We start from the raw sequence: 18714 nt of genomic DNA, 5'->3' as shown, positions 1-18714 counted from the left end.
GAAACACATAGTCTCTTGTTTGGTATATAATTAGTGTTTGGTTGTTATTTTTGTCTAAAAGTCTAATTACAGCACAGAAAAAGATACCACTTCTTTTTTTGTTGTTTTGCTCTACATTGAGTTTCATATTGAATAAAGTATAGAATTAAATTCTTGAGAAGAAACATCTAACATATGTGGTGAACATTCTGGGATTGCTTTCTAAAAGTGGAATTTTATTTGTTCTTCCTACCCTTATATAGGCAGCAAAACACTCATGTTAAGGGTGATCAAGGCCAACAATGCAGCCTAGAGAGCTGTGGCCTTGGTGTTCTTACATTTGTCTTCTTACCAAAGCTGACCTACCATTGTCTGTCATGCTCAAGATCCATGAATAATATTCCAATACCCATTACCCATGGCTCCCTCCAAGTGAGAGGCATGCTGCGGAGGTGGTGGGCACTCCCGTTTCAGTCACTGCCACCTGCCCTACCTCAGTGCTCTTTATTTCTATTTTTGCACCAGCTCTATGTACTGTGGTATGAAACCTATTCCTTGTGGCTTTCATTTTCTTATATTCTTCCTTTCTGGAATTTCTAAGATTTATTTCAAATTGGTTAGGCAATGTTTGTAGTCAGATGCTTTATGCTTTATACTCATCTTCCCTTTGTTTTGTTTTTTTTAAACAAAAAGTGTTTTATTTTTTTTTCACTTTTTTTCCCCAAATACATTTGTCTCTGCCTATCCCCCACCACTTTCCCTTGCCCCCTCCCTCCTTCCCTCCCTCAGCTCTTCCCCTTTGGTTTCGTCCATGAGTCCTTGCTATATGTTCCTTGACTTTCCCTTTCCCTTCCTTTTCCCCGCCCCCCTCCCTTCTTCCCTCTTATCTCTGTTGATTTCTTTTCCTTTCAGTGTTGCTGGTCTTATTTTCCTTGCATCTTTGTATTGTTGGTTAGGTTCCACTTATAGGTGAGATCATATGGTATTTGTCTCTTGCCCCCTGGCTTATTTCACTTAGCATAATGCTCTCCAGTTCCATCCATGCTGTCGCGAAGTTTAGTAGTTCTTTTTTTCTTTCTGGTGCGTAGTATTTCATTGTGTATATGAGTTGCTGCTTGGTAAGTCTAATATCTACAGTTTCACTATGGGGGCGGGGGGTGTGGGGAAAGAGAGAACCGTCCTGTGTTCTTTCTCATGATTCTTGCTCAAGGTTTCTATATCCTTTTGTGCTTAGTTGTTTTTCTTTTTTCATTTTTTTCAATGAGCTGATCATTTTATGTGGAATATTATTTGGGGGAATTCTCTGAGGCCTAGGGTGAAAGAAAACTCTTCTAAAAAAGGATTTCCATTTGCCTTGGCAGATGCCTATGGTGTGATCACTCTGGGTTCACTGTAAATTAAATGAAATCCATAACTTGAGGGTTCTTTGGGACTATCTATGTAATATGAATTTGTGCTAAAAATCTGCCTTAAGCATACATAAGGGTTGGAGAGTATCAAGTTTAGTTATGTTTCATCCTTTTCTTTGGGATGGAGCTCTTAGCCTTACTGGATGGGGTTCTGTCCAATAGGAGATTTGACCAAGACCCCGTCTCCACCCTTCCAGTGGCCACCTGGGATTACTAGGTCCAGTAAATGCCTTCAGGGAATTGTCACAATGGGGCCATTTAGCTCTGACTGTAGTTTTACTTAGACTTTGGCTTAGGAATCTTGTAAACTATTTTATTTTGAGAAACATTCCAGTAGTTTTCCTTATTTTCAGTGGGAGAATTGGTCCAAATAACCCAGCTAACTGTATTACTAGAATTAGAACTTCCCCACTGTTTGTTATGTAGGAGTTTTCTCAACCAGATTTCCTATGTAATATTTCTAATTTCTTGGACATAATTCTCATTCTCTGACCTTAATTTCTTGCTACTGGCATCTTTATTTCTAATCTTCATTTCAACTTTATTTTCTCCTTTGGACAACCTATATAAACTTCAATCACCTTGAAATAGTTCCTTTCATAAATGTGATAGGGATTTTACAAAAAATAATATTTAAAAACATCTCTGGATGACATAAGTTTGTGGATTGAGAATGATTGCATGACTTTGGAGAAAGAGTCAGGACTTGGCAAGTGGGTGAAGTAAAAAGCTGTATTGAAAACTTCTGACTAGAAAAAGGGCATTATTGAAAAGATTGACCAGATCATTTAGATTGTCATGGAATTAAATAAAGCCAGAAAAGGGTTCTGGAATATAAGCCGATGAAGGAAGGTAAGACAGGAAGGAATGATGGAGGAACTGGAAGTACATGAGCCTGTGTTATCTTGAGGAATTCTATTCTATGTTCATATTTTTAAATGTCAGTTAATGAACATATGACCATGGGCCACATAAATCAAGACTGGGTCATAATCTTCTCTTAGAACTAATTATCAGATATGAACTATAACAAAGGATCTTTTGACCTCAAAAGATTATTCTTGGTACATTTACTCATTAAACCAATATCCAGAAACAATAAATGTGAAGTTAATAATATAAGATGTCTGATAACTTATAATTTTTCATCTGAAGATAATACGGAGGATGATAGAAAGCATGAATCTCATAGTGCTATTCCTTCTCATTTGGAAGAGTTTAATGTACTACAGATGAAAGGGGGGATAATATTTGATGATATTGTGGATTAGAATATGTGAACAAATATACATATCATGTATATAAATAATTCTCTATTTCTACTTCCCTAAGTTGTTTTAAATGCTTAAAGTTACTGAGCCACCATTAATCATTTATTGAGCTACCCCTCTGTCTCTGGCATTATGATGTTTTCAATATATTTTCCGATTGAAAGCTCAGAAAAATCCTATGATGTAGAAATTATTATTGCTCTTTTGTAGGTGAAACTCATCATAACAATTAGTAACATATAACTTTTTTTATTAAAGTCTTTCGCCCATATTTACTTTCATGTACATTTTACCTGTGATCCTCATACCTAGCCAATGAGTGAGGCCATTTATTATATACAAGGACAAAGAGGCTCAGTGGAGTGACGAGACTTGCCAAAGCAACCAGTACACTGATACAAATGGTGCTCAATCTCGGTGCCCCCAAATCACGATCTATTCATTTCTCTACAGTGTCACATTTCTTTGAAAGACAAGTGAAGATGATGATGATGATAATCATCATCATAATGAAAATGATAATTTTAATGATTGTGTAGGGCCTGGGATTTAGAAAACCATTACTAACCAATAGTAATTACATTTAATAATACATGTATCTTATATTCAATACCCTGTGAAGAACCCGAGGAATGGGTACAGCGTGTGACAAGTTCTGGGAAGAATGTAACAAGTAGCTATATAATTCTAAATGGTAATCTGTATCCCAACAATTTATTTAGGCTTGTCAGATACATTTTTTAAAGATACTTTTCTTTTTGATCATGCTAAAACTGCTCCAATGATTACAGCCAGGAATTAATTGTGGCATGAAGCTATAACCCCCAAATAGTAATTAGTTCTTTCTTCTTATAATAATCTAGTTTGTAATTTCAGGTGTAATAATCAAAGTAAAAATGAGTGTGTGAGGCAAACCATTATGCTAATTGGCTGAATCTTTCTTGGCTTTTCTTTTTCATTATAGATTATTAATATAGGTAAGAAAGTATGGCATGGAGCCATAGAATCAGAAGAAAAACAACATATCTGTGAGCTATAAATAATTCCAATATTAAAAGGTCATATTCGGTGTAGTACATTTCTGGAATTTCAAACAAGGCATATAGTAATAAGTTAAAGAGCTGAAATTACTGACCTAAGGTCAGATAGCTAATAAATGGTGAAGCTTGGATTTAAGCACATCTACCTCACCTTAACCGCATGCTCTAAACCCTTGAATGCTCTTGACAGGAGATTCGGGTTTCCATGATTCAAAGTTTGGTAAATTGGCCAACTGTCTGCCTTAGGATCATGCTACAACTGCAGGTTTTTAGATTAATTTAAATGATTCTTAGTCATGTAAGTCTTGGATCACAGATGCAGCCGATTTGTCAGGAAATAATTATAGGAATCAAAATTTCAATAAAATTAAGTCCAGACTAATTGTAGCTCACGTTTCACTTTTTCAATATTTTGTTTCCTTTTTGTGCACAAACACAAATTAATATTTTTAATTTATTTTTTTCAAAACAAATTTTATAATGCTTATTGTTATGTTGTTGTGTTTATAGTGTTTGAAGTAAGGATTTTTTAAAAATTTGAGTTAACCAAGCAAAGCACCAAAATAAAAATCTGAAAGCTTATCTGTCTTGTATCCCAGAACTTTGAACGACTAGCACATCCCAGTTGCTTAGTGAATTTTTGAGTGATTATGTGGGATTAATATGCATATATTATTATTAGTTTGTCCATCCCATGGTTTTTCAGCTAACACACAAGGATTTTAATTGGAAATTATTTCTGTTTTTAAAGAAATGCTCAAATTTGAGTACATCTTTCTCCTGTATAGAGTATCTTCTAAAGCCTCTGATTGTTTAAGTCTGTCATTAAATATATTTCAGTTATGCTTAATGGAAAATCTATTAAATCTTAAAACAGTGATACATACCGTACTACATAATCTTCTTCTCACCTGATGATGATAAAGATGACGACTTTCAAAGATGGGAAATTTTACTGTCTCCTAAACCTAGCTCACTATAGCTGATTTCAACTACTTGTTGATTGATTTAAGATGGCCTCAGATGGAGTGACTAGGGTGGGGAGGCTAGAATCTAGTTCTGTGAGACTTTCTTTTTCCAGAGGCTAGCTCAGGCATTGTCTCAGGTCAGTAGCAATGCAGTAACAAAAGAAAGAGATGTAGAAGTATTGATTCAAGCCTCTGCTTAATGACTTCTAACATCCCATTGGCCCAAGCAAGTTGCATGGTGGATTCAGACTGAAGGTTACATGAAGGATATGGATACAAGTAAGAGTGAAGAACTGGGACCGTTGATACAACCAACCCACCATACAACCTTAACGCATTGAATCTATTCTGATAAAGTATATCTGGCATTTCCACTATAACCTTCTAGTTCCCTACTTAGAACTAAATCCTAAATAATAGACTGCCTTAAACACACATGCGCACATGCACACACACACACACACACACACACACAATTTTCAGCTTTTCTTGTACTTTTTGTTCATACAATTTATTAGTTAAAATATTCATTGCTTTAGACACTGAGCAAAAGAATAGCAGGCTTTTAAATAGAAATATCACATGGTATTGACTTTGTGTTCAGTATGCAAGACAAATATTATCCACATGGCATTTATCAAATAAAATTTGTGTGTAGACATTTTATTTATAAGCATACATTGCAAGAAAGGCACATATTTTAAAAATAAAAATGAGCTGATCATTCTACAAACATTCTAGTTGCCTATTATAATGAAATTGTGTGTTAAGTGTCACTCTTAAAGCAATGCAAATGGCATTTGCATATCATTTTAATTGCTTTGGATTAAACATTGAAAGATGAGAGCCAAGAGAGCTTATTATGCTGAAATGAGGGCAAGTGATAAAAAAAGTGATGCTATGTCAACACTACATCTGGAGGTCTGTTGCTATTTCCATTTTGAAACCTAAATTGCAGTGTTTCTTAAAATTATCATCAAATGCCAGAGTCCTTAAATAAAAATAAAAAAGGTTAATGCACAAATGGTGCTTGATATATAACAATTTGACATGAAAGCCACTCTAAAGTTTTCTCTACTTTGTTAACATTTATTTGTTCATAATGTACTAAACTGTGAGCTTTTGAAAGTCATTATGTCTTATTTACTGGTCTGTCTTTAGGGCTTTGACACAGTCTGTCCTGTAATAGATGCTCAATAAATGTTTGTGAGTGAATAAATGCCAGGTATGGCAACCCTTTTATAGTTACTGTTAAGTATATGAAGTAAGTAATTGAGCACTACTTGTTTTGATTGGTGCTTCTGAGGATATCCAAGGCCTCTCTTCCCCTCTGAAACACTGTGCTCACTGGACTTCTCCGTCTACTTGGAAAAGTGTCCGTCATTAAAGTCCTACAGCTACCTACTTTGAAGTAGGCTTTGTTGAGTGGGACATGTGTGAGGAAACTTAATTTGCAATTCAGGGGGTCTCTTTTGGGGATGTTTGGTTTAGGGCTTATATTAGAAACTACCATTTGTTTACTGTGTCCAGAGCATCAGAAAACTGATGCCACATCATTTTTTTAAAGGATTTTATTTATTTTTAGAGAAAGGGGAAAGAAACATCCGTGTCTGGTTGCCTCTTGAACACCCCTACTGGGGACCTGTCCCGCAAGCCAGGCATGTGTCCTGACTGGGAATTTAATCAGTGATCCTTTGGTTCACAGGCCGGGGCTCAGTCCCCTGAGCCACACAAGCTAGGGCTGATGCCACATCATTTTAAAAACCAACAATAACGCAGACCTCATTGATTTACCTTGGAGAATCAGCACCACTTCCAGGCGGTCCCTGTTGCTCACCAGAGTGATTTTGTGTCTACAACACAGCCCTGTACTGCTAGATCATCTAAAGCAGATCCTTTACATTTGGTGAGAGTAACCCCTCCATTTCATTTATTCTGGAGAATCTATTTTATGGAATGTTTAAATAGCTTAGAAATATCTTCTTTAATCCTTGCAACTACTATGTAAAGACAGTCCTATTGAACATCTCCATTTTGCAGATGAAAAAATTGAGGCACAGAGAAGCTCAGTGATTTACTCATGGCCGACTAGTAAGTGGCAGAGGCAGGTTTTGAAATTAGACAATCTGGCTCCAGAGAGCTGCGTTCTGAACTACCCTCCTGTAAGCACAGAAGTGACTAAGGTTCCACTGAGATCCCTGAAAAGGAAATATTTGCATGCCACACCTGTTACATTGTTGCTGCTTTAAATGTTAATTGTGGTAATAAAAACCACAACATAAAATTTACCTCCTTAACCATTTTTCAGTATACAGTTTAGTAGTGTTAGCTATGTTCACATTGTTGTGCAATAAATCACTGGAACTTTTTCATCTCGTAAAACTGAAATCCTGCTCTGAGAAAACAACTGCCCATTTTCCCACAACATCTGTTTTTAAGTCCCATCACCCCAAGCCCAGCTCCCCAATGTAATAATACTCCATCAGACTATTATCATAAGATGTAACAACAGGTAAATAGAAACTGGAGAACATTGTTTTATTTGCATAGATTTAGCATATGCCCTAAATTCAAAACTTCTAAGGAATACAAATGCACAAGAAATCTGGTGGTTTAAAATAAAACAAAGTATCTTAGTGATTTATCTTCTTGCTCTTCAGTTTGGTCTTGGAATTTTGCAAGAGAAGAATTTTCAATTAGAGTTCACCAGAATGACATGTACCTGAATCATAATTTCAGGAATATTTTCTTGGTTAAAAGCCACAAACACAAAAAAAAAACCATATTAATTTTCTTGTTTCTTACACAGAAGTATTATTTTAACTATTATTTAACTACTTAATGAAAATAACTGATAATAAAATAATTACTTATTTATCTGCCTAAAGAAAAATTATAGTCAAATACTGGTAAAAGTACTGTTATTTTATATATCCTATTTTTTTATAATAATAATTCCCATTTAGTACTCTTTTGATGTTTTAAAAAGACAACTGTATTCAACACAAAGTATTAGAAAACATAAATATACATTACATATATAATTATATAAATTTCAGTCATTTCAGAAAAAGTACTAATCCCTATAAATGCCTGCAAAGTTATACAATCTATGTTTGAAAAAATAAACAAAAACTCTGAAAAGTGTACTTATATTAAAACACATTTTCAATTCATATTTTTCTTTATATTTACTATCATATTTGATTCACAAATAACCCTGTGAAATAATATGAAATGTGCTGTCATAAACAATATAGAAATAGAATCAGACTCCAGAGTGGTGGTGCTTAGGCTGAGTATTAAGTGATGAGCAGAGAACGGAAAGTAGTTGTGGCTGAGGGTCTCCACCAACACATGAAATTGATGAAGAATGTGATACATCATGTGCAACAATATTTAAGTACTGCAGAAGCCACAGATGGGAATGGGGAAGTGCTAGGAGATTCGTAGGAGTGATGGGCCAAATCCAGTGTCAAACAAAATAGTTTTAATTTGGTTCCATGGGAGTATGCAGCTGCAGGGAAGGAGATTAAGCAAAGGGGCGTGACATGGTCAGAAATGTCACAGATGAAAATATTGTGCAGTAAATCTACTTGCAAGCGTCGGGAGTCATTCTACTACAACTTTTGTATACTATTCATTACCTTAAATTTGGTGGTGGTTCTGCTGTTAAGAAAACATAACAAACAAATAAAACAGAAACAGGCAGACTCAGATACAGAGAACAAAGGGATGCTTGCTGGGAGGCAGTGGGTATGGGGAGGGGTGAAAAAGGTGAAGAAGAATAAGCAGTAAAAACCTCCACTTATAACAAAGAAAGTCACAGGGATGCAAAGTACAGCATGGGGAAAATAGTCAATATTATCGTAATAACTTATGGTTACTAGACTTATTGTGGTTATGGCATAATAAGGAATATGAGTGTTGAATCATTATGCCGTACACCTGGGACTGATCTACTGTTGCATGTGAACTATACTTTAATTAAAAAAATAAGAGAGGAACCTATACAAATAGGGGGAAAAAAAGAACTGAAACTTTCAAATGAGTGATTGGCATGCCTGGCACTATTTCTAGCTTATTCTGTGTGCTAAACAGGACTGCTCAAGGGATCCCGAGTGTTGCACGGATGGGGGAAGCAGTATTGTCAAACTTGAATGTTTGATTTAAAATACTTCACCCAGTTAGAATTGTATTTCACTATTTTTGCTTTCTGACTCTAAATGTGAATGGGACCAACCATTAAGAATAAAATATCTAACCAATAAAAAGTAAGCCTGAGAATTTTTCTAAGTATCCCTCAAAGTCTACAAGTTGCAGGAGTATTAGGGATGATAAAGTTGTACAGATAGATTTTATGGGGTTTTTTTTAATTATTTAAAATTACTTGCTAATTAATTCTATTACTTTGTGAATTATTCTAACACCAAACAGTAAATGTTCTGATAGGCTTGGGGAGATGATGAATGTCATATTTGGATGTGAAAGATGTTTACTAGTCATCAACAGGGGTAGCTCCAATAGCAAATATCATTACAATCAAAGTCAACAAAATAACTGCTTAACAAAAGATATTTTTTAAATGTTTTCAATATCTCACTTGTTTCAAGCAGTCTTCAATTCCAGGATATCAGGAAGAAGACATTTTTGAGTGATATATCTTTACACTTGCATATAAAATATTTTTAAAGTATTATCCATGTTTGAGTTTACTCAAATTTTTGGGAGAGAGAGGTTTGATATAGCCACTTAGTTTCTTACCTTACAATATTATCCTAAAATATGTTTAGAAGCTACAAAAATCATTTTTAATTAACAGATATATTTAAAGATATTTTCCTATCCCAATTATTCATACTTTTCCCTATAATTCCCTGTTGTAATATGTCTCATCAGTTCATCTAAGCTTATCATTTTTCACTCACTTGTCCATTATAAATCAAGAAACTTTTACCTTTTCTCTCTTGTGATTATTATCCTGTCTGATGGGGACAAAATAATTGAGACAGAATAGAGGAGCAAGATGAATGGCAGACAGCAGGTGCATTTGTATATTATGAAGTGTTTGCAAAATAATAAGCACCACATGAATAATGCATTTGAAGAATATTGTCTGGCAAATGATATTGAGTCATATATCCAAATCATCCCTCAATTACTGAAGAATGAATTACAAGTGCCTAATACATCCAGTTTTATTAGACAGAAAATTCACCATGGTGGGGGGGACATCTAGATAGAATAAAAGGGCTACTTTTTATTAATAGAGGATTTAAATCTGTCTATATATCTATATCTATCTAAACCTAATCTATATCTGTGTATATATATATATATAAATAATTTCCTTACTTATTATTTTTAAGTCTAGTGTTTAAGAATTGGGTTGACTTTTATATGAGTCATTTAACTCATTATTAACAGAACTATTATTAGAACTAATATTATTACTAGAGTTTATTTTCAGCTTAAATACTTATATTTATTTCTTTCAAATATTTGATATTTTAATAATTAAAAATTAAATTTAAATTTCAATATTTAATATACTTAATTTACATTAACCTTGATGATAAACTTAAGAAGTATATATTTCTGTTTACATTTTACAGATGAGGAAATACAGAAAGATTATGAAATAGGCTTAAGGTTAGTAAATTGCAGAACTGGGATTTTCATTTCATTCACAGGCCATTCCTTATTTTTCCCATTAAATTATTTCCCTGTTTTTATTTTAAAAGCATAGGGTTATTCTTCTGGCCAGTTTGCACATCTAGCAATGAAAAATACTGAGATAATAAAGACAAAAATGAAGTAAAAAGAAAGAAACCTTTTGAGTCAATGCCCCTATGATTTAAGACTCAGGAATTGGGAGAGGTTGCTAGGCCTCTATTCATTTTACCTTTTGACTGACTTGCTGTCTGCTGGCCATGATGTGGCTGAGCTGTTTGGGTACCTACAGTTGGCACAGGCACAGGAAGCTGCAAGAGTCTCAACTCTACCAGCTGGGGCTGCAGCTGCTGCTGACAGGCAGAGGGGAGCTGGACCCTTTCTTGGGGATGGCTTTGCCCAGATCTTGTCTGGGTAGAGTCAGGCTGAGACCCCGCTGCTACCTGGGGCTGCCGAACACTTCCAGCTCCTTTGGGGTTAGAGACAGGAGCTTGCTGAGCAGGTAAGATCATTCTTCGATGGGTTGAGCGTTGCACACTTGAATGCTGTGAAACTGGCTGTTGAATACGAAATATAGGTTGTGGAATCAACTGATAGAACTGCTGTGGCTGCTGCAGCTGCTGCTGAGGCTGCTGTGGCTGCTGCCATGGTTGCTGCTGAGGCTGCTGTAGCTGCTGATGTGGTTGCAGCCACGGCTGCTGAGGCTGCTGCCGAGGCTGCTGCTGAGGGTGCTGTGGTTGCTGCCACGGTTGCTGCTGAAGCTGCTGTGGCTGCTGCCACGGTTGCTGCTGAGGGTGCTGTGGCTGCTGCCATGGTTGCTGCTGAGGCTGCTGTGGCTGCTGACGTGGCTGCTGCCATGGCTGCTGCCATGGCTGCTGCTGAGGCTGCTGTGGCTGCTGTTGAGGCTGCTGCTGAGGCTGCTGTGGCTGCTGCCATGGTTGCTGATGAGGCTGCTGTGGCTGCTGATGAGGCTGCTGCCATGGCTGCTGAGGTTGTTGCTGTGGCTGCTGCCGTGGCTGCTGCTGTGGCTGCTGCTGTGGCTGCTGCCGAGGCTGCTGCTGAGGCTGTTGTGGCTGCTGCCATAGTTGCTGTCGAGGCTGCTGTGGTTGTTGCTGAGGCTGCAGAGATTGCTGTTGAGGCTGCTGTGGCTTCTGCCATGGTTGCTGCTGAGGCTGCTGTAACTGCTGACGTGGCTGTTGCCATGGCTGCTGAGGCTGCTGCCATGGCTGCTGCCATGGTTGCTGCAGAGGCTGCTGCTGCTGCTGCCATGGTTGCTGCCGAGGCTGCTGTGGCTGCTGATATGGCTGCTGCCATGGCTGCTGTGGCTGCTGCTGAGGCTGCTGCTCGGGCTGTTGTGGCTGCTGCCATGGTTGCTGCTGAGGCTGCTGTGGCTGCTGCCGTGGCTGCCGTGGCTGCTGCTGAGGCTGCTGTTGTTGCTGCCATGGTTGCCGCTGAGGCTGCTGTGGCTGCTTACGTGGTTGCTGCTGAGGCTTTTGTGGCTGCTGCCAAGGCTGCTGCTGAGGCTGCTGTGGCTGCTGCTGAGGCTGCTGTGGCTGCTGCCATGGTTGCTGCTGTGGCTGCTGCCGTGGCTGCTGATGTGGCTGGTGCCATGGCTGCTGAAGCTGCTTCTGTGCCTGCTGCTGTGGCTGCTGCTGAGGCTGCTGCTGAGGCTGCCATGGTTGCTGCCGAGGTTTTTGTGGCTGCTGCTGAGGCTGCTGTGACTGCTGTTGAGGCTGCTGCTGTGGCTGCTGCCATGGTTGCTGCTGAGGCTGCTGTGGCTGCTGCCAAGGCTGCTCCTGAGGCTGCTGCAGGGGCTGTTGTTGAGGCTGCTGCTGAGCCTGCTGTGGCTGCTGCCATGGCTGCTGCCATGGCTGCTGAGGCTGCTGTGGCTGCTGCCATGGTTTCTGGAGAGGCTGTTGTGGCTGCCTCCACGGTTGCTGCAGAGGCTGTTGTGGCTGCTGCCATGGTTGCTGCTGTAGCTGCTGCCATGGTTGCTGCAGAAGCTGCTGTGGCTGCCTCCATGGTTGCTGCAGAGGCTGCTGTGGCTGCTGCCATGGTTCCTGCTGAGGTTTTTGTGGCTGCTGCCATGGTTGCTGCTGAGGTTGTTGTGGCTGCTGTTGTGGCTGCTGCTGTGGCTGCTGCGGCTGTTGCCATGGTTGCAGCTGAGGCTGCTGCAGCTGCTGCCATGGTTGCGGCTGAGGCTGCTGCGGCTGCTTCTGCGGCTGCTGCCATGGTTGCTGCAGGGGCTGCTGCAGCTGCTGCCATGGTTGCTGCAGAGGCTGCTGCGGCTGCTGCCATGGTTGCGGCTGAGGCTGCTGCGGCTGCTGCCATGGTTGGGGCTGAGGCTGCTGCGGCGGCTGCCATGGTTGCGGCTGAGGCTGCTGCAGTGGCTGCTGTTGAGGATGCTGCTGAGGCTGCTGTGGCGCCTGCCGTGGCTGCAGACGAGGCTGATGCCGTGGCTGCAGACGAGGCTGCTGCTGTGGCTGTTGCTGGGTGTTGAAAATGAGTGTACCTGGTGGAAGCTGGAATAGAGTTACGGGCCTGAGATCTGAAACATTTTTAAAAATAAGTTGAATACCTTGTGAAGGAGCCTGTGGTGCTTCAGGCCGTATATTTGGTAGCTGTTGGCTTTCTGAGCATGTGATTTTGGGCTTGATTGGTACAGGAGCCCTGGCCCTAGCAGTAGAGCCCTTCGCAGGGTTGGCACCTCTCAGCACAGTCTGGGCTGCAGGAACAGGGCCTGCCACTCTGATGATGGTGGGACCAACAGAGTCGGCCTTGAACTGGCTGGCCAGGGTTGTCTCTGATGAGCTGGCAATGGACAGGGTGGCTGCAGGAAGTGTGCTAACACACTTCACCTCCAAAAAGGGTTTCTGAGGAAGACTCAGTGGCTTCAGAGCAGGGGCATGAGATGTCAACTTATGAAAGCTGCTTGCCTGCTGGAAAGTCAAACTGGTATTACCTAAGGAACTGTTTTCTGAGCTGGAGAGAAGGCTGATGGGTGGAGGGGTGCGCTGGACTCCCTCCCCCAGCACTGATGCTGACATGGCCAGAGGCTGTCCTGCTTCTTTTTCCGGAGAAAGCTGGCTGAGAGGGGCTGAACAGCTGGAGCCCTGGCTGAGAGGGACTGAGTCACTGGAGCCCTGGCTGAGAGGGGCTAAACCACTTAATCCCTGGCTGAGAGGGGCTGAGTCACTGGAGTCCTGGCTGAGAGGGGCTGAGTTACTGGAGCTCTGGCTGAGAGGGGCAAATCCACTTAATCCCTGGCTGAGAGGGGCTGAGTCACTGGAGACCTGGCTGAGAGGGGCTGAGTCACTGGAGCCCTGGCTGAGAGGGGCTGAGTCACTGAAGCCCTGGATGAGAGGCGCTAAGCCCCTGGAGCCCTGGCTAAGAGGGGCTGAGTCACTGGAGCCCTGGCTGAGAGGAGCCAAGCCACTGGATCCCTGGCTGAGAGGGGCTGAGTCACTGGAGCCTTGGCTGAGAGGGGCTAAGCCACTTAATCGCTGGCTGAGAGGGGCTGAGCTGCTGGAGCCTGCTGACACCTCAAAGGTACATTCAGCGCTCACGGGCACCAATTCCTCAAACAGACTCTCCACTTCGCCAGTGTCAAGGCTTGACTCAGGCAGGAAACTATAGGAAAGGTCATCTGTGGAGGACTGGTGGGGAGACATCTGTTTCCCGCCTGTGGCTTTTTTAGGTGAACTTCTTTCTCCAGAGATAAGTGGATCACCAAAAGACCGCATGAAGGTCGGCTTTGTTCTCTGGGACTGATCACCAGCTTCACATCCAAATGGAGAACTATCATCTTTTACCTGGTAGGCTGGCCAGACTGTTAGTGGTGACTCATCGTATTTGACAGACCTCTCCACTGTAGCATATTTCTCTACATCCACCTCAGAAGGGACTGCCAAGTCACAGGGCCTCTGTTTCCACGTATCCACACATTTTCCTGCTTTGGAAATGTTGAGGTCATCCTGCTGAGCTGCTTGACTTTCTTTGCTTTTTTTGTGAGGCGCCGGACTAGAAGACAGCTCCTGCTGCTGATTCAGGGAGGCTGTGGAATACCTCTTGAAGCTCCTTCTCATCGTGGGAGTGTTCATCTTCTTCTGGTTGTAGAGCAGCCTGTTTTCAGTGCAGGCGACTGAGACAGAAGGATCAAGGCACAGGGGTTCAGCGGTGGCTAGGATCAGCTCGCTCTCAAGTAAAAGTTTGTCTTCCTGGCTCCATTCCGGGTGATTGCTGGCTATGGACTGCACGTCGCAGGCTAACGTCTGCATCGTCGGCCGCAGGAGGACATGCCTGCTTTGGTAGGCAGGGGGCTCCGCACCACCGCACTGCCTATAGTCCCGCACCTCTGCTATGACGCACCCACGGTGAAAAATGTTCAGCTCGGACTTTTCCAGAAGATCCACCAATGCAGGAGGCAATTCTTCTGCATCCAGGTATTCAAGAAATGTCCTTTCTTCGTAAGGCAGTCGAATGGTCTCTGAATATGGTTTACTTGGACCCTTGAGCATCAGCGAATAGCCCTCCTTCCCTGGGTACAGGTTGACCACCAAACGGGGCAAGTCCTCCCTCTGAAGAAGCTTTTCTAACAAGTGCACATTGCTTATTAATTCCTCCGTAACCTCGGGCTCTTTTCCACATTCCTCAACATATAGGTCATACAGTTTGTCATGGAGAGATTTTTCCCCACCAGGTGGGTCTTCACTTTTAGGAGGCCTCTGCCGCGCACTTTCAATGACACTATCCGCACTATCCACAGCTTCTTCTAAATCTTTTTGCATTGTGGCATAAAACGGGGCCCTAAAAGAAGAGAAAACGTAAGTGCGCTGATGGACGGGGCGAATACTCCACAGTCGATATATAGTTATGTAAAACATCCTAACTGCACAGCGGGCTACCAGTCTAACTTCAATAAGGACACCAAAAAACCTGCCCCAAGAGAGAGCTACACAAAATTCTTGCGAGTTTCCGAAAATACCTTTATCTGTACGAGCGCTGAGCTCTCGGTTAGGCCCCGCCTCACGTCTAGGTCTCGCCTCGCTTCCGTTACCACTAGCTCAGCCGGAAGGCCACGGGCAGGGTGGGGGGGAGTTCTCAAGTCACGCAACTTTCTCTGCGCATGCGGACGTTCCGCCCCCTCGGTGAATGGCTGTTTATTGGTCAGCACTTCCTGTTCTAGCGCCTGTACTTCCTATCCGCAATTCGGCCAGGCATCCATGTCTAGTTCAGGCAGTTTTACAAAATAACGATGAAAATCAATTCTGGGGGCTGATGCAGTGTCCCCTTCCTCCCCACCCGTTTTTGTTGTTGTTAAACAAAGTGCAAAGAATAGAAAAAGTACAAAATATATATGTCCTATGTACTCTCCTCCTTCCCATAAAAAATGTATGTATGTTTAATCAACAGCTTAGTTTGAGAATGAATTATGAGACGTAATACGATAGGAATTCAGACAGGAGGACCAGTGACAAGTGACTCGTCAAAGAGGAGTCTAGTTTCCTTGAGGAGGCAAACAAATAACAGATAATCACAATTTGGAAACTTTTGGAGCAGAGTGACAAAAGAGAAAGTGCTAAACAAGGGGAAATAAAAATTATTCCCAAAGATGGTAGTTGCGGATGGATACAAATTTATCAGAGCAATAAAAAGGATCAAGCTATGACAATTCTGCAGTTAGGAGAGAAATTTGGATGGAACTATAGATGAGGATGTTCTCAACATCTATTGGAAATTATTTTCCGGAGAGTTCCCACCAACCATCTGGCATATTTCATAGTTATTCAAAATACAATTTACCTAATGTTTCGGGAATTTTACAAGGCAGCCATTTTTTAACTTCATTTTTCAAAAGAAGAAGCTGACGTTGAACCAACTTAAGTAATGGCTCAAGGTTATAAAACAATAAGCAGTTGAGGCGGTGTACAAATTTAGCCTTTCACTCTAAAGCCTGATGTCTTTACAGTTTTCTAAGAACATACACTTAAAGAAGAGGAGCACTTGGAAACTTCGATACTGAATTTAGTGGCAGGTGCCCCACTGGTTATGCTCTTAAGATAATATGCAAATTGTATGGTTTTTTAAAGTAATGCAAAGACTCATAGATGGAGAGCAGATGACAGACAGTGGTGGGAGAGGTTTGGGGGTGGAGGGGTTGAGCAAAAAAGAAAAAGGACTCATGGACATGGACAACAGGGTGGTGATTGCTGGGGGGAGGGGGTATAAGGGGACTAAATGGTAATGGGAAAATATAATAAAGATTACATATTAAAAATAATAATGTAATGCATTAAATTATTTCAAAACAAAACTGATCACTCATGAATATGCCCTGTCAGAACCAATGTAGTTCTAAAGTTTACAAAGAAATGTAAACACCCAAGAATAGTGAAGAAGTTGTTTTAAATCATAATTAATAGCAGGAGACTTGCCTTACCAAATATTGTATTATACTGTAGTGTGTTACTGGTACACAAGAGATCTATATATTGAACAGTTTGAGATCTAAGAAGTAATTCCCAGAACATACAGGAGTTTGTTATACAATAAGAGGTACATCACATGTTGGTGAAGAAAAGATGAAGTTTTCACTCACTAATGATGCTAACAAAACCTGTTTGAAAGAAAAAGCTTTTGTCTATTACCACTTTTTATTTTATTCTTTTTTATTGAAATTATTTACGGTGACACTGGTTAACAAAATTGCACAGGCTTCAGTTGCACGATTCCACAACACCATCACTATTTACCCTCTCTATACCTTCTTCTACCTCCTCCCACACCCCTCCCCCTTTGGCAGTCACCACACTTTTGTCTGTATCTATGAGTGTTTTCTCTTTTTTGCTCAATCTCTCCAGCTCCCTAACTAAATGGGTCAATCATGAAACTATGGAAGTGCTAGAAGAAAATATTGGAGAATTTAAATAAATATATATATCTATAATTGCAGAGTGGAGGAGGTCTTTGTAAAAGACACAAAATCTAGAAGGTATAAAATGAAAGATTGACATAATTATTACAAATAAATAAAACAAGCTTCATGGCAAACAATCAAAATAAAATTAAATGATAAATTGGGAGACAGTAGTTGCAATATACTTAAAAAAGAACTATATCCTTAATGTAAAAAGATTTTACAGTTATATCATGCTATTTTATGTTATATTTTGTGTTCATTTTCTTGGTTCCCACAAGTTAAGTTTATACTGATACCTTTCTATTATCACTTCTAGCCCTCTTTTTTTTTCTTACTTGGTTTTTTACTTTTATGTCCGCTTTAAATAATATTTCAATTTCCACCTATGTGTTAATGAATCAAGTTGCTCTATATTTCTATCTCCTTTCTCTTTGCATTTTTCAGTTGTGTCATTGCTACTTCATCACAGCAAAAACTTTCATTCATTAGTCCTTGAACGTTAACGCTGCCTTTATTTTAGTACCAGATCTTCAAATATGTATGTCACTACCAAAATTTCTCCAAATCATTCTTTATCTTTTCATTGTAAAAGTCTCTATTTATAGGAAGGGGTTCATATGTACAATATTTCCTGAGAATTTTTTTTTTTTTTACAAAACATTTCTGGTTATAAAATCTTGGCTCACACTCTATTCTTTTCTTTAGCTTTTTGAAAATTTTGCTCTGCTGTTGTTGCATTTTGTGTTTTCTATATAAAAACTTGTCCATTTTCTTCTGGAGGTTCAGAGGACATTTTCTTTAAAAAATGAAATAGCTTTACTAAGATATGTTTTGGAATTGATCACTCTTTCTCAGTTTTTCCAGGTACATGATGGGGTCCTTGTGATATGTAAATTTGGAGATTGTATTTCAACAAAGTTTGTTTTTTTTTAATTTGTAATCTTAAAATATTTCTTCTGTTCCTTTGATTTGCCTTCTTTTTTCTCCTTCAGGGAAATCAGTTATAAGTATATTGGATAACCTCTTCCTGTCTTTTCTATTATGTTCTTTCTGAACCTTTTTCTTGTCTCTTTTCTATTCTATCCTTTATGACCCTATACAATAGAGTTCCATGGGGAACTCTATTAGTATTGTATTGCTGCCGTAACAAATTACCACAAAGTCAGTGGCATAAAACAAGTCCCATTTTGTTCACAGCTCTGTAGGTCAGAACACAGGGCAGGCTCAGCTTAAGGTCTCACAAGTCAAAGGCCAGGGTTGGCTGGCCCAGGCTCTTAACTGGAGCACTTGGGGAAGACTCCACCTACAAGCTTATTCAAGTATCATAGTTGGCCAATTTCAGATTCCTGTGGTTATAAGAGCCAGGTTCCCATTTTCTTGCTGGTTGTCAGCTCCTAAAAGTTGCTCACAGTTCTTTGACAAGTGTCTCCTTCCATCCTCAAGCCAGTGGATCAC

The 18714-nt window shown here is 40.4% G+C and overlaps 2 protein-coding genes across 2 annotated transcripts in view; one reads left to right on the top strand and one right to left on the bottom strand.

Annotated features, from left to right (window-relative positions):
• IL1RAPL1 (interleukin 1 receptor accessory protein like 1) overlaps positions 1 to 18714 on the top strand; it is a 1150627-nt gene that overhangs the window by 621446 nt on the left and 510467 nt on the right. The window lies entirely within an intron of this gene.
• LOC129065023 (transcription factor SPT20 homolog) lies at positions 12874 to 15127 on the bottom strand. The gene is made up of 3 exons (XM_054566312.1): positions 13881 to 15127; positions 13004 to 13475; positions 12874 to 12888 (listed from the first exon to the last, which is right to left on the bottom strand). The coding sequence occupies exons 1-3, from the start codon at positions 15125 to 15127 to the stop codon at positions 12874 to 12876; spliced, it is 1734 nt and encodes a 577-aa protein (XP_054422287.1).

Source organism: Pteronotus mesoamericanus, unplaced genomic scaffold (genome assembly GCF_021234165.1).
Source record: "Pteronotus mesoamericanus isolate MK-2021 breed Mesoamerican mustached bat unplaced genomic scaffold, CSHL_Meso_final contig_173, whole genome shotgun sequence".
Classification (NCBI taxonomy): Eukaryota; Metazoa; Chordata; class Mammalia; order Chiroptera; family Mormoopidae; genus Pteronotus; species Pteronotus mesoamericanus.
This window is presented reverse-complemented; position numbering and strand designations above follow the sequence as displayed.